Genomic DNA, 17265 nt, shown 5'->3' with positions numbered 1-17265 from the left:
GCACCAGCTAAAAATACCTCTTCTCGTTCTCTCTCTCTCCTCTGAGTGGTCACAGTCTCATATGTCATTGGTGCTTATGTTCTCTTAGCTCATGTCTAATGGGATTTTCACTGAATTCCAAATTGTGCAGTAATATAGGCTGGTGTACACTATGCACTAACATATGCTTTTGATCTATACACACAATAGCTTGCATTCTAAAAGACAACAGAGCATTATGGCTTTTGTTTCATCTTCTGCACTGATGCTCTTTAAATAATACGATTTAAATAAGCCAGAACATTGAAATGACCATGTTTCTACAATCATTGTCCAATTAATCAGCTCCATTTACCGTCTAATTACAGGTTGCAGGTCTTTGTACTTTGTGAGCTGCCTTTTACCCTGTTCTTCAGCATGAGGACCCCCCCCCCCTTTCTGCCCTGAAGTGACTCTGACATGGTAGTGGTGGTGGTGTGTTTGTGTGTTGTGCTGTTACGAGTGGATCAAACACAGGTTTTGCAGGTGTTTTAAAACAGTGCGTCTACTCACTGTCCACTGTTAGACACACCTACCTTGTTAGCCTGAAGTCAGAGAAAGTATCTTTTCTGTTGCTGCACATATGTTAGTCATCCTTTAGTCATGCAGCAGTGGTCACAGAATGCTGTTGACTGGATATTTTGGGTTGGTGGAGTATTTTAGAATTTAATAATGCTTCTGTTTGATACGTGGGCCTGATAAAATGGACAGTGAGTGTAGAAACAAGGAGGTTGTAATGTTATGGCTGATCAATATAGACTGTCATTTGCTTTTGGCAGCATGGAAGACAAAATCAATAAAGTCTATCGAAGTGATGCGCCAGACCAGTATGGACGATTCTTGGCACAGATTCTAACCTCAGTAAAATGGATGGCGCAGATATGAGAGATACTTATTCAGTATTTTATTCGGTGTTGTGGTTGAATAGAGTCTTATTAACAAATAGTCAATTTGTTAAAGGCTAAGCACCACTTAATGGACCTCCATGAATATTTCACATTATAGTAGTTACTGACAGATATAAGTATGAATTAAAATGAAAATAGCAGCTTAATTTGCTTTAAAACTGACAATCTTATTAAATTGACGGAAAAACCTGAGCTCGCTACGGAAATTCTTGAACGCGACCGTGACGTCACTGGTGGACAACAGCTGAACAACGCCGCGGTAAAACACTGTTATGACAGTGTCTAGTATAATCTGAGCCACCGAGTTTAGCAAGTCAAGCTAACGTTAACTAACACCAACTAAAACAGGCGAAGTAAGTGTCCTTACCCTGTTTACCTCCATGTTACAGAGGCTCTTGAACACCTTTTGTTGGTTTCCTTACATGCCCATACAGAGCACTACAGATAATGGAGTGAGCGGAGGGTCCTTTCCAAAGTGCCCGTTAAAAGTTGACAAATGTAGTCCATTTTCTGGATATTTTGGGATCTTTGGGCCATTTGTGCACAGATGTCCCACTGTACATTGAATGATTGCAGCCAAAAACAACACACCTTTTCGTCATTTTGCATTAAATTAAGTGCAACTTCTAGAGTGTTGTCCACCATCTACGTCACAGACAAGACGCCTATTAGAGTTTCCGAACACCGTTGGGGGGGGGGGGGGGGCAACGGTCTTTTAAACCTTATTCCTTAAATTAGTAAGAAATAACATGTTTTCTGACTATCAATAAACACAAGTTAGGAACTCAAATTCCACTGTATTTATTTGTTTGACACTTTCATAGAGCTGGTGCTCAGCCTTTAAGATTCCAGAAGAGTCTTATAAAAATATTAAGACTCTCCGCTGAACCTCCACTTACGGGGCAAATGTTCATTTTAGAGAAATTATTGTAGTTTCAGTCATCAACAGGAACCAGGTCTAACATACAGAGCTTACACTTAATATTATATAAGTTGGTAATTCTATAAATGACAAATGAAAAATGTTATTGGGAAACATTTTGCCTTAAAAATGCATTGTGTGTGTGAGAGAGAGAAAGAGAGAGAGAGATAATTATCATCTTAATTTTCATTAGCAGTCATCTGAATTGTTTAGCGTTTTAAGCCTGAACATAAATTAATCAATTGATGTGCTTATGAATACAATGGTGGGTGCTCAGTACACTGTTATTAATGAGAGAAATTATGAAAAATTTCCCAGTTACCCATACAGGGTGCTGATACGTCATAGTAATGATAACCTGAGTGACCAGTGAAAATGTATCTTTTATTTGCTTCATACCCTTCCATTAAATCATTAAACTGTCCAATGTTGTTGGCTGTTTGTGGCCTGTCTCCTCTGTTTGATTCTCTCTTTCTCTTTCAGGTTTTCTTTTTGATTTCATTAGCATTTCTTGTCTCTTTTGACCTTGCAGAGTTTGTCATCCTCCTTTATGATGTGGAGCCTGGTGTGGAATGACAGCCACATTTTGCACGTCAGTGGCAGCAGGGGTGTGGCTGAATGGGTGTTGCAATGTTGTAGATGCCAACCTTGAAATAAGCTGTTAATTGCAGAATAGTCTGAGTTCTATTATTCTGACTGAAAGCCATCAAATCCTCACAGCAAGGTTCCAACGTCAAGTGCAGAGTCTTCTAGGAACAGTAGAGGAGGTCTACGGATACCCTTCATTTCAGAGGAAGTGTTGGATAAGCAGTCCACAAATCTGTGGCCAAGATTGTATTCAGAGTCTGTAAAGTGTCTTTCGGGCCAGCTATAGCCTGTTTTGCCTTTGTGTAACTGTAGTTATTGGGATGTTTATCATGCTTCATGGAGTCCTATGACCCTGTGCTCAGTGTATTGATTGCCCTTGAGTATTTGTGTTGTGTGTGTGTGTGTGTGTGAGAGAGAGCATGTGCTTTTGACAACTCTATGCGGTAGCGACTTACTGCAGAGACAGCATGCTGATGGCAGGCTTTCTGTGCTAGCGTCCCTGGCCTTGGTGCATCTGCTGAGCTCACCCTCAAACACTTCCTCACACAGTGCCCACAACACCTCACCCCAACACGCTAAAACTGCTGAGCGTGGCAGTTCATACTGTTAAACACACCGCATCTCCTGGACAAAAAGGTCCATGCATAACCAAGCTGCAAAGAAAAGTGATTTACTTGCACTGATGCTTTTGTCCCCTGGCATATAGATGGTGCTAAATCCCAGCAATGACCTCATTTGTTCCTGCTGTTGCCTTTCATCACCAGCAGAGGGTGCTCTAAAATCTCATACATCTTTATGCAATGTATACAATAACCAAATCTCAATCAAAATATCTTCTGAAATTAAACATATTAGTGGCCACCTTTTAATGCAGTTACAGAATCCACTGCTTTTGCCAGCCTTTAGAGAATGTACTGGAACTTTTTGCCATGAGGATTTAATGGCATTCAGCCACCAAGAGAGCATTAGTTAGGCCAAGTGCTGATTGTACACTAGGTATTGATCACAAACGGCATCCTTAACTCTCCCCAGCGATAATGGATTGTGCCTCATCACTCAAAATAACACGGTTCTGCTTCTCCTTAGCCCGTTGCTCGGGGGCTTAATACTGCTCCAGCCCACGCTTGGCATAGGCCAGTGGTGCCTCAGGCTCATTCACTGGTGCTCGAGTTGATTTCATGCTTTTGTATTAAGATTATATAAGCTATGAAATTTTGAGCAACTGTTTCCAGAAGGAGTCCGCTTAAAAGTAGAAGAATTCTGTGATTATAATGGATGTCTGCAAACATGTGAAGGTACAGTGTAGTTCAAGTAGACAGTCTGCTGTGAAGTGGGAATTTTATGGTTTATTTAGGTCACTATTCGGTGAATGGTTCTGCATCATTTTATAAAATTGATTTGTCCACTAAAAGATCAGGTTTTTTGTGAAACGTTAACACAAATAGTGTGGGATTTATTTTTTTGTTTTTTCTTCACCCTCTGAATGAACCAATGTATGCTCCATAGAGTGGGTCCACCACAAGGCGTGACCAGGTTTAGTCCATATCACTGACGCACACATGCCACTAGGTGTCAGTATAATAGCTGTTTCATAATGTGAAGAACAATCATTAAAGAAAATCGATTACTCCTTTAAACCACAGTTTGTTGGAAGTTTTTTACTGAACTCCATTTGTATACTCTGTGTGCATATGTTGCAGGGCTTCAAGAAACAGAAAGGACTGATGACCAGGTACAAACTCTGAGGGCCCAAGATGACTTCAGTAGCTGGCGAATACGACCACATGGAGATCCAGCAGCAATACGGCGACGTCAACAACCGCTGGGATGCTGACGAGTGGGACAACGAGAATAGTTCAGCTCGGCTGTTTGAGCGCTCTCGCATCAAGGCCCTTGCAGGTAAATGTAGTTAGGTTTTTGAAAGTGAAATCATGTAGTTTGTGGTCTTAAAAAAAAAAATCATTACTTAAATAGGACACAAGTCACAGGCTGCATAATAAAACAATAAATAAAGACCTAAAGATGCTAATGAAAGTGTACTATGGTTCATGGCGATGTATGTTTGAAGCCCAGGATGTAGCAGAACAATGTTTATTATGCAAACTTGTATTTTGATAGTGATGCATACAAATAATGTTGAAGCCCTACTATGTAATATTGAAAATGAACAAAATCTATTTTTTTTTAAACATATGCAAATGATTCTCGGTCATGGGGTCAAACCAAGACTACTTGTTGAGCCTGACAATATATATCACATAATACAGTGATAACAATGATATGATTTTTAAACACATTTTCAATATTTCACTATACAGGGAGTCCTCGATTACGACGTTGATCTGTTCCTACGTCGCGTCATAAACCGATTTTCGGTGTGAGTTGGAACATACGTACGTACTGTATGTAAATAACATACTGTAAGCACTTATCCTATCCTAACACCTATCCTCCTCGGTCCCGAGCCGCGTGACCGTGTATTCTTCCGCCGCGCACACCACACAGGAAGTTCGCGTTACGATGTTTGACGCAAAACCACTTAAGTCCAAACAAGGCTTTATACAGTAAATGGGAGATGTGTCGTAACCATGAAACAACGTAACTCGGGACTGACGTAACCTGAGGACCTCCTGTATGCTGTTTAAAGCATCCCTCACTGATTGATTAACTGAGTTTTAAAGTTAGTTTAAAAATATTTATATTGACAAAGTCAAGAGGTTTATATTTGATGATGATGTTGTTTCTTCTGTGGATTTTATATTGCTCATATTGATATCAGAATTATATTGTATCGAACAAAATTAAGAAATGTATCGCGATATAAATTTTGGCCATATCGTCCAGCCCTATTTCCTCATCAGTATATAAATGCTTAGGTGCTATTTAGGCCAGTAGCTACTTTTCCAAGTTGGAAACAATGGAAATAATGACGTTGTGTGTATGTCATTGTAATGCATTCATGTAAAGTGAAAATATGCAGCTTTATTTTGTTTAACATTAAGCTCTAATGTAGGTCTCATTTAGTCGTATTTAGGTCACACAAGGCCCACGGGCTGTGCCTTTTTGCCGGTATTGGTCCTCACTCAGAAAAACATGGTAGTATTTCATCAGCAATGTTGTGATTCTAAAATTGATCTGTGGACATTGATGTTTTTGGGGTCTTTGTGAGGTCTGCTGCTGGTCTCTCATCCATGTCCTGGTGGTGTTGACTATATATATCGGCTCACTGGATAGTAGGCCAAAATACTCAAGTTCCATTCAGGGAGCTAAATAATTAAAATCCTTCTTAAATATGTAGGAGTTACTGAGGCTTCATGGCTCACCTCTGTCTTACACAAACTACCAAAGCCTTTCACTGCCATGTGGCTCTTACCGCTGTTCTTTATTGCTACTTCAACTGTTGTTAAGCTGTTATGCTGCACCTTAGTGTTTCTTGATGGCTGGGGCTTAAAGGGTTTATTGTAAGATTATTTTCTGTTCTATTTCTAATTTGATCTGGTTCTGGTGTCACTTGTCTTTTTGCTACATCTGTCTGTCTGTCTGTTATCCTTGGTTGACTTTCGGTCTTGCCTTTACTCTTTCTCTTTAGTTATAGTCATTTGGGCGGTCAATCATTTTCACACTGAAAGTCAGCAAAAAACAACAAGATTAAAACCGTCACCACAGAAAACCCATTACTGCATATTTTAATTTATTAGATTAAATTTAGTAATCTAAAAAAAGTAAATAGTGCCTTTGAAAAGTTATGGGACATTTTATATTTTGTTAAGACAGAATAATATTTAACCTAGTTTTCTGTAGAAGGTGTTCACTTATTGTAACTTAGAAAGCAATAAAACATGCAATTTAATAAAATATAAAGCCAACATCTTCATACAATTGTTTCTTCAATATCTTCTGGCATGGGTGGGGTAATATTTTAGTGTCTGACCCCGAGCCTCATTCCAGCTCCTATTCCCTATGGTGTTCTACTTTTCTAGTTATGTCAATAACTCGTCATATTGAGAGCTATGCTAAAGTAATTGTGAAAGTGAACAATAAACTTTCAAACACAAAGAGCACTGATGCAGACTTAAAGGTGAGTTAACTCATTTTTGACACCAGAAATTAGTAAAAGTGTGTGTGTGACACACACAGGGGGTCCTCGACTTACAACTTTGATCCGTTCCTACGTCGCGTCGTAAACCGATTTTCGGTGCAAGTCAGAAAATACGTACATACTGTACGTAAATAACATACTGTAAGCACTTATCCTATCCCAACACCTATACTCCTCGGTCCCGAGCCGCATAACTGTATTCTTCCGCCGCGCCGCGCACACCAAACACGAAGTTCGCGTTACGACATTTACGACGCAATACCACTTAAGTCGAAACAAGGCTTTAAACATTGTAACTCGGGGACCTCCTGTATATATATACTTTTATTTATTTATTTATTATAAAATGCAACTCACATAATGATTTGTTGTTGATTTGAAGTTTAAGCTCCAAGGAGTGGGTCCCCTACATGGAGAGACCATGCTTAAAACAGGTGGTACTAAATCTTGGTAACATCCAGGCCCCTAGGTGTCAGTATAACAGGTGTCCATTACATAATGAAGGATCATTGGAGAAAAGGACCGTTTACTCTATTACCACAAGCAACAAAATAAGCAAGATGGACAAACAGCACAAATTCTAGTTCCATGATACAACTGAATCTAATGCTATTTTTGGTTATGCACAAAAATGTCTCTACACAATGCTTATAAACATCATGGAAAATGAGACAAAAATAAAACTCAAATTTATTTATTTAATATAACCTTTAATTAAAATTTCTCCCCATGATGATAACAGCTCAGAACGCAAAGGGTTGGACTGTATCTATGGTGACAGCAGTGCCCTCTCTGCTGGAGTGCCCTCCACAACTGGGTGTGTAATTTCATATGCAGTGACACTTCCTAATGGAGTGTTAGTGGGGAGGGTACAGTTTGGGAAAGACTGACCATGACGTCATGTTTCCAGCCAGACAGTGACATCACATGTATGAATCTTACTTTTGGCACCTATTCAGGGTCAGAAGTCACTTATTTTAAGTACACTTGTACAAGAAGCTAGCTCTAATGAATCACTGCTGGTCCATTTTTATTGATAAATAACCTAGACATCCCTAAATGTGTTTTTATTCTGTCACATATACAAAATAAAATTATATTTATTTAATATAAAATATTAAATAAATATAATTTATTTAAATGTAATTTTATAAAATATTTTGCAGCACGGTGGAGCAGCAGGTAGTGTCGCAGTCACACAGCTCCAGGGACCTGGAGGTTGTGGGTTCAAGTCCTGCTCCGGGTGACTGTCTGTGAGGAGTGTGGTGTGTTCTCCCTGTGTCTGCGTGGGTTTCCTCCGGGTGACTGTCTGTGAGGAGTTTGGTGTGTTCTCCCTGTGTCTTCGTGGGTTTCCTCCGAGTGACTGTCTGTGAGGAGTTGGTGTGTTCTCCTTGTGTCTTCGTGGGTTTCCTCCTGGTGCTCCGGTTTGCTCCCACGGTCCAAAAACACATTGGTAGGTGGATTGGCGACCCAGTGTCCGTTGGTATGTGTGTATGTGTTACCCTGTGAAGGACTGGCGCCCCCTCCAGGGTGTATTCCCGCCTTGCGCCCAATGATTCCAGGTAGGCTCTGGACCCACCGCGACCCTGAACTGGATAAGTGAATTATATATTTTTATTTTAATAAAATATACTTTTTCAATTAGCCAACGCTTTACTGTAGGTATTTTTGTAAGGCTACATGAGACCTACATGTATCTTTCCTGATATAAACATATAGACATACATCTCTTATTTATTACCAAAACGTTGTAGTGCGAATCGGACTAAATCAGCCTTTATGATAACTGACACTTGCTGGAATATGTCTTTTAGATGTCATAACCTTAGAGTCTTATGTGCGTTTCCTCTAACTTTAGGAATAAATTCTTATTTGTGGCTGTGCCTTAGCAAATTTTTGATTGATCTTCTTAGTCCTTGTGGGCTTCTGGTAAGAAAAACCCACTCCTCCCAGAGGGGAGCAAGTTTAAATCTGTTATTCACATGCTACAAGTTTGGCTGCAATACACAGGCCACTTTTAGAAGTTATCGATGCATTCTACAAGGCCCAGTCAAGACGTCCTGAATAATTAAAACCAGCCTTGCCCCACAAAGAGGCTTTATTCTCCTGCACATTGACCTTCTCATTTCCCCTAAACATTCCTCACGTTCTTTTGATGATTCAGTCATTGATAAACAACGGCCAAAAGGATGGGTAATGGCAGTTTTGTTTTGTGTCATCCATTGAACATTTAAGTTAATTGTGTGCTGCAAGGCTTGGACACAGCTGGTCTCACCAGGGTACGACTGAAAGACTGTGTGAAATTCTTCAAGACAGTTCCACAAGTTTGTGGTTAATGGTCATGCTGAGATTCAATATTGGCCCAGTGGATGACCTAATTATCTTTAGTCACTTTTATTCTTTAGTGAAACATTCAGCAATGACGAAGCTACTCAGCATGGGTATGAACCTGCTTCATAAATACATTTCCACATCCTACTAAAACTGTTATTTTTACTCATCTTTCTCAGTGATTTACTACCAACAATTAAATAAGCCACTATAATTTTAAGTAATTATCAGCCTATCCATGAATCAAGCTGTTTGATCTAATGTTTTGATGTTTCAGTAACAAAGTGGAAAGCAAGCTGCAGGCTGTGTGCTTTGACCAAACACGTTTAGTGACGAAACCTTAAAAGTGAAAGTATCATGTCGGTGTAAATTCACTTTCTGCTCCAAGGTAGATTCATTTACAATTGACTGCTTTGTTGAGTTTGCCAAGAGTTACCACAGCTGACATACCTTGAGTTTGTTGAGTGAAACTGTATGAATTCCTCTCTTTCATTTCATTGACAGTTCTGAACATGTGCAGAGAATAGATATAAAAAAAAAATCCCTTGAAACGAAGGGATGTCCCAATCCGTTTTTCATGCTATATTTTTAGCCTGATTACTTTTAGTGTTGAGTACGGGCCAATGATTATTGTAGTGTAATTTCATACACTGTCTCCAGACATGTATAAACACCTTATAATTGGAGAATTCAGCTGCTTTAGGGTACTGTTGTTCTGCACACATCTCCTTGGAGCTCCAGTCTGTACGTCAGAGATGAGTAGTATATTCACATATTTGAGTATAACCTGACTATGAATTTAATGAATACACCCACTGCTTATACGTCGGGACACAAGTAGACAGATTTTTTTTTGGTCAATTTGAAAAACACAAAGTTTTGATATTTGGAAATGTAAATAGCTTTATTTTTACATTTTTTTTAGCTGTGCAAATTACACATTCTTAACTCTAGTATCATTTTTAAAGCATCCTTAGATTTAAAAAAAAGTATTTTTAGTATAATTTCATATGTTGGAGCTAACAAAACAGTCCTTTTTGTAACGTATGCATACAGTGATTTACACACTTTAAGGTTCATATAACTCCAAAATATATGCATGCCTCCCATTAAAGTCTGCCAGTGTGGATTGTATGTTGTGGGTGGACTAGAGCAGGCCGTTATTCTGCTGAAAACACACTGCTGTTTATATAGGTTCCAACATAAATACATATTATAGCCTGTAATGAAGGTTGAACCAGTATGTGTATATGGATTTTTCCCCAACGCCACTGAAGAAAGGAAGTCCACTGGTGTTGGTGGGCTTTCCCATGGGATACGGCTAACCATTTGAAATACATATGTAGCTCCGGATTTATTTGCCTTACTTTTCCATGTTTGAAATTTGAGGGCACATTTTGAGTCAGGAACGTGTTCAAGAAAACGTACTTCAGACGGGCACCAGGCAATTATGTTTTTCAACTGGTCTTTGCCATGCTTTCTTTGCTTCTCTCTGGCTTGTGGCTTTCCCTTGGTTTCCAGTGGACAGGTCACCCAAGCTGCAGTAGAAAATGTCGAAAGCAAACTTGACTTATGACAAATTGAGACTTGAGAATGAGCTATTAAGAAAATAACCAGAGAACTAGCTGATTTGATGGGTCAGGTGTAAAGGTGGAAAAGAGGTGGACAGAGTGCAGATGAGGGTAGCGCGAGTGTAGACTAGTGTTGAGTGCTGCTTGAGACTTGAGCCTGCTAATTCTCCCGCTTTGTTCCACCACTCAAAAGCCACTGCATTTTTGCTTGGCCCACACACTGGTGTCCAGCAGTGAAAAGGCGGGGTGCTTTCATTTTTTGTGGCTCCATCAAGGATGTGTCATCTGCGAGCTAAGTCAGTCTCAAAGCCTTTCTCTATCAGCGTGCAAACATTTCCTGCTGTCAAACATCAAAAAATATTTTTGTCTTTGCTAAGAACCACAGCTGTGCTTGGCAATGGGGAACATCCTGCTTGCATCCCCCCCTTCCCTCAGCAGCGGAATGGTTCAGCCCACCTCCTTCTCCTCCTCCTCCTCTGCTCTCCCTCCCACTTCTCTTTATGCTAATGAGATACTGACATCACAGCAGCACACATGGGCCTTGACTGGCTGACTGGGTGAATTCCAAGCCGAAGGCACCGCCCCTCTCTCATTTCTGAAAGGTGTGCTCTGTTTGTGCAATGCTGCTCTTGCAGTGCAAGGAGTCCACTGCACACACGTACTCTTTCTCTCCATGCTGCTGTCTCCCTTTCAATCAAGGAGTCTCTGCGGCTGCTAGTGAATGAGGATGGGGGTGTTCTGATTTGAACAGTCTGGAGGGAAGGCAGCAGAAGGCTAGGAGAAGAAGAGGAGGAATCATGCTGTCTGGCTGTCACTGAGCTTCTGCTACGCTGAGCCAGAGTAGCAGCTTGAACGCTTGGACCCCCTCTTTTCTGGTATTTCTAGTTGCGAGGGGTTGCTTAGAGGGGATACTTTTGCTAGCGGACAGATGGAGCTTCAGAGGGCCACCAGCATGCCTGGACCTTTGTCTCCTGGACCTTTATCTCCAGGGCATGTTTCTCCCCGGCACATGTCTCCTGGACCACTCTCTCCAGGGCTTGGGCCATCTTCCCCAGGTGCCTACTCTGCTCCGGCCGCTAGCCCAGGGCATACTTATGGTGGAGCAGCCTTCAATTACAACCAGCTGGAGGGTCGTTTTAAGCAGCTTCAAGGTAAGCAAGCTGCTCCACTGCGGCTAACCACAGATATTAATTGAAGTGTTGGAAAGTTGCTGGAGCAGCTTTTTTGCACCTAATGGTTTAGAGCTGTGCTCCTGGAGTGCCCCTGCTCTTTTATGTTCTTGTCAACTCTGATAGACTTGGATCTTGGATAACTCATGTTTAAATGCAGGGTTACACTGTAACGGATTATAAGCCTTTAATGTTTTTTTTGGCTTGGATGTGTACTTCCAGTTGGTTTAATGAAACCTGGTATTAATGAAATGTTCAGCTGAAAGGTTCTTTAGGGAACCAGAAGATTGTTAATGATGACCAAAGAACCCTTTTTACATCTTTGTCTTTTTATAAATGACTCTCCAGGACCGGCTTTTGGAGTTACAGCTTTCAAGTGATAGTAGAGTAGGGGACACTGAGAGCACCAGAACCAGTAGGACCTGACAGGAGGCTCAGCAGCCTATGAAATATTAATGAGAAGCAGGAGGGGATGAGTAGGGGCTTTGCTATCTCTGCAAGTGTATCTACTTGTGTGTCCATGTGTGCGTTTGTTCACACGTAGGCACCTGCTTGTGTGCACTCACACGTCACATTATTCAAGTGTCTGCTTTTCTGCAGTGCCTTGTTAACAACATAATATTGGCTCAGTCCTCAAGGGAAGCCCTCTTTTTTCTGAGCACTGGTGAATTTCAAAGTAGTCCCCACCCCCTTACAAAAGCCCTCTGCTCCCCTGTGCCCCCCCAACATTACACTGGAGCATTCTGATTGGCTGAACAATGACAACAATAACAAAGACATGGTGAGAGAATGCTCAGCGACTGTTTGTGTACTCGGCCTGCACAGAATGCCACATTATGAATATATTTTACAGATTGCGAGTGTGAAATATTTAAAAAATATTGAATCTATTTAACATCATATAGCAACCTGCATTGTCAGGAATAGATGTTGCTTACTGCATTTGTTCTCTGGGCCAGACGATTGTGACTGTGGGTGATTATCCCCAACCCCTTTATACAATGGGACTAATGGGACAAATCAGATTTTGTGCAGCTTGCAGCAGCTACAACCATAACAAGAAAAGCAACAGTGGTGGTGGTGGTCCAGTGTTTGGAAGTCCCCCTGCTGAGCTGGTCTGTCTGACATTTAGATCCCTTTGGTAATAATATCACTATAAATTAAGGTTTAAAGGGGATTTCTACAATTTTGGGGAAAAATGCAGTTCTCTCTTTTAATGTGGAATGGAAAGTTTTGAGAAGAAAAATGACTTTGAACGTGGCTGAACTTTTTATTCACTGTTTGAATTACCACAAGAGCTCATTTGTATTTCGAGTTGTTTAGTTTGGTAGCACTTTCATAGTAATCCTTAAGTGATCCAAAACAGCAAAAATAAGTCAATATTACCCACCTATGGAGCAGGAATAGAGCAATATCCTCATCTCAGTTCGTGCTTTTGAATGTTTGGAGTTCTCTTCGTTGTCTTAAACAACAGAGAAAGCCAAGCATTCCGGACCAAGCCCGTTTTTAAACTAACTTGCAGACACTGGGGCTTTGTAAACACATCAGACTGGGTTCCAGCGCACAGACTGGGGAGCTAGCAAATGGAGACGAAACACATACATTTTATAAAGGTGTTTTTTGATTACAGTCGTGAATGTAAAACGTGGTTTAAAAAGCAGTCAGACCCTCATCATCACCTTGTTAACTGTAAGTATGTTAGACATGTTTCTACAACTCTGGCCACAAGTTTTGGCCACAATGTTCATTGACCCAGAGGCCTGTTTTTATTTACTACTTTGCACCACTGATTACAGTGAGCTGCAACCGCAAAGGCCTAACAAACAATTAACCAACGACATATTGTGACTGCTGTCTGTAGAGACTGTAATCCAGTAGAGCTGTGGTGTCATGCCGAATGTGGCTCTGGGCTACAGTACAGTACAGGAGCTCATGTTTCTCCACATCCGCTGCAGGAGATGAAGGAAACCTTTGATGGGAGACTAGCCGCTGAAAGAGGAAAGCGCACAAGCCATCGTCTAAGCCTGGATGTGCCAGGAGACACAGTGGAGGGGAGAAAGACCGACAATCAGCATCTTGTCCTATAGCTTCTGTACAGTGTGTGTCAGACCACACAAATGCTAAGTCTTAGCCTCCAGGCTAGAAAACTGGGAAGCATGTTTGTATCATGGAAGTAACCATGGAAACCATGAGATTGCAAGCACACTTGGCAGACCCACCGTCATAAAGCATCCTTGTCCTTATAGTGCCACTGTATGCTTGATGCTTTCTTTGTATTGCAAGCAGTAAAACTCTCAGGGGTTTTGTAACAGAAAGCACTCATGCGTAGGGGAAGCCAATAACAGATAGGGGGAACAAGCAGGAGTTGAAATAAAACTTAAGATAGATAGAGATGTCATTGCATCTGTCTCTTGCTCTGTTAAAGCAAACATCTGATCATTGGTGTCAACACGTTTCTGAGATAGAGGGTATAAGAAAAAGACATGAATACATTCACTTCGCCTGACTGACACAGATCCAGTGCAAGGCTATAGGGGTTGCAGGGAGATGCTTCTTATTCAGTCACTCCACTGTGTATTTTCATTTGCGATGCTCAGTCAGTAGAAGCCCCTGAAAGTGCCTCAGGTATGTGGTCATCCATGACTGACATTTTCAGCTCAGGTTACTTGGAATTATCCAACTATCATTAGTTTCACTTCCCAGCACTGAAGTCAAAGAAGTGTAAATCAGTGGCTAAAGTCAACAAACACACTTTCACCATGCTTCTCAGTTGCTTTCGTCTCGCATGTGTTCTCTTTTTTCCCTTCTCTCTCTCACACACACCCATAATCACTTTTTTTTTTCAATTCGTTCTCCCTTCTGTCCTTACTCTCTCTTTCTTTCCTTCTTGAAGAATGAATCTGTCATATGAATGGAGGCCGTAGGCAACAATAGGCTCACTGTCACAGTCGCATTGAACAGGCTGATGCTTTGTTTAATGGGACAGGATATGTTAATGTCTTTCAGTTAACACATTAGATTATCGTTTTATTTTCCTCTGAGAGTATATGGAAATGCTAGAGTAAAGGTTTTGATTGTGCAGCCTTGCATAGTGCTGGATATATACAGAGTTAAAGTGCTTTTAGGACAAAAACGAGAGAATGTTATCCAAGTTATGGAGGAAATATATTCTTGGTGATGCTTTACTTGCTGCCTGTGGCTAGTGGAAGAAGGCTAAAAAGACTTAATTAAAAGGAACCTGTTGAGGTGAGCTGGAAATGAAAACACATCACAAGACATCGACGTTCAGCAGGACCATGTGGATCTAGAGCTGAAATGTGACACTGGACCGCATTCAGGTGACACATCTCCATGAGGATTGCAGATTAAGATTGAAACTGTACTTTGTACTTTTGAACTGAGTATGAGTTTTGCGAGAAATGCGAAACATCCATTTCTGTGACATTCTCTTGGCTGCCGTATTTATAAGAAACAGCTGAAAGGACTTGTCTGTGATTTCTCAGAAGTAGTTGGGACTTGGGGAAAAGTTTTGGGGAAAGATCATTCCATTATATAATTCTAGGTACCAGTAGCCTGTATACGGACTTAACACAGAATGCGTTGTAGCCATTTTTTGTTTATAACGAAGTGGTTGGCGGTTAATGGCTGGGAAGATTTTACACTTGATGTTAGAACATTTTATTAAGGGAAATCGATTGCATCCAGACACGAGTGTAATAGTGAGTAAGATTTAGTTATGGATCAAAATCCCTACGCCAACTCACTTCTAAAGGTATTGAACGATGCTCTTTCACTCCAGAGGACATTCTTTGCCCTACAACTCTGGGGGACATTACACATCTTTAATCCTTGCCCACGTTTGATTACAGTGACCTCTAAAAGAGACTGAACTCCTAAATGATTCATGAATAAGTGTAGTTTAGTCAGTGCCATGCCAAAATGGATAGATATTTAGCTGTCTATGGGTTGATGGGTGTTTATGTGAGCAGAGCTTTTAATTTGTGAACTTCCAAGCCATTCCTGTTATCTTAGAATTCCATACCAAGTAGGTATTATGGGCAAATCGCTGCTTAAAGCCAGGGCTCAAGGCAAGTTAGCCCTCTTTTAGAAGTGACAGGCTTGTCCTTATCTTGCTGTGATGCACAGTGTAACAGCTCTTTGGTGATCTCCCATGTCTTTATCGAGATCACTCATAGTGATAACGCTGTCAGCAGGCGTGTTAGCCCTGGAACAAAGTCCAAGCTCAACCGTGACGACCACAACATGGGATTTACAGTGAATTCTACTTCTTTCAGTGCTAGGAAATACACAGAAACTTTTCATTGACTATCTGAAGCCTAGCAGGCATGGGATGCGGAAGTGTTGCATAAAAAAAAGATGTGATTGCATTTGGACGAGTTTGACAAGAGCCAGAAGCAACCCGCTGTTAACCAGCTCAATGACCTTCTGTTTAACTCTTGGCTTAGTCAAGCTTTCTCAGGGCTAATGGGAGAAAGACATTCTGCAAAAGCCCAGTTCTCAGCCCAAGATTCAGACCACCGCCAAAGGGTTTGAATGACTTTTCAGGCTGAAGAAAGATGACAGTCCAAAAGCAGCGTGGTCACAGGATTCTCCGCACAAAGGCCCAGTATATCAGCGCATTGTTACCAGCTGTCTGCAGCACTGGGAACGGGGCAGGGTGGCTGTGGCCGAGAATGATGATGATCTGAGATGACAGCCGTGTTGTGTTCCCTAGTCTCTGGCATAGAGGTGGCAAAGAATCCTGACTGGGAGCTCACTGGCTGATGCAGTTTTTACATAGATCTCATTGGATGGATGGCTTCACAATAATATGATTGGTTCGTTTGATGAACAAACGACAGGGAGCGGATTAAGGATTCAGGATGGTTTGACTGCTTTGTGTTATTGTGCTGTGTGCTCCCGTGGTTATAGCAGAGACTTTACAAGCTTCTTTATGTAGGAAAATTCTACCTAAGTGATCAAAAAGATAAAGAAGTGAAAGGCGAGCCTAGGAAGCATGGAGTTGCACAAGTATTGACAAGTGAACCAAAAATGTAGGAACATCTGTTATTGGTTAGGACTCGCAAATCATTCACATGAAACATAAAGTAAATCTCACACCTGCAATAACACTGCAGTAACTCGGAATCTGAGACCCATCCATCAGTTTTTTCATTACTCCCCTGTTGCTGAGCTTGTCGTAGTCTTTTCCGTTTTGGAATGAAAGTGTTGTGTTTGTGAACACAGACTTTTCTGACACTCGTCTAGACAAAAGTATATTGACACTGGCTAGCTTTTCTACTTAATATTATTTTGAATAGGGTCATTATTAATTGCTGTTTAAATTAAATGATGTATGCACTTAAGGACTCCGAGAAGCACTTAGGCAAGAGTAAAAGCCATTAATTTTATAGCTGGACTCTGTAATCAAGTTAAAATAAATTAATTAAGATTAAATTCTTCTTGAAATAAATATAAAAAAAAAATGAAATAAGCACCATTTAGCAACATATAGTAGAGCTGCTTAAATTACACCTGCAATAGCATTTAACCCCCCCTCCCCCCCACAGTAAAAGCATTTATTGGGCAGCATTCCACAAGAGGTTTATTCTATATATGCCTACATTAATTCATTGATTCATATATATATTTATTGATC

General features: G+C 40.8%; 1 protein-coding gene across 3 annotated transcripts in view; it reads left to right on the top strand.

The window, feature by feature from the left end:
* Positions 1-17265, top strand: part of LOC136687069 (spectrin beta chain, non-erythrocytic 1-like) — an 80403-nt gene that overhangs the window by 18773 nt on the left and 44365 nt on the right. For 2 of the 3 annotated variants that reach the window (XM_066661289.1, XM_066661290.1), the window contains exon 2: positions 4137-4335. In XM_066661289.1, coding sequence (XP_066517386.1) covers positions 4191-4335 — 145 coding nt within the window. In that variant the 5' untranslated portion in view covers positions 4137-4190. Of the gene's footprint in view, positions 1-4136; positions 4336-11218; positions 11589-17265 lie in introns of those variants that run through there. The other variant, XM_066661291.1, reaches the window with a different exon arrangement.

Source organism: Hoplias malabaricus, chromosome 2 (assembly GCF_029633855.1).
Source record: "Hoplias malabaricus isolate fHopMal1 chromosome 2, fHopMal1.hap1, whole genome shotgun sequence".
Taxonomy (NCBI): domain Eukaryota; kingdom Metazoa; phylum Chordata; class Actinopteri; order Characiformes; family Erythrinidae; genus Hoplias; species Hoplias malabaricus.
The sequence above is the reverse complement of the archived record's forward strand: the minus strand, read 5'-3'. Positions and strand labels throughout refer to the sequence as shown.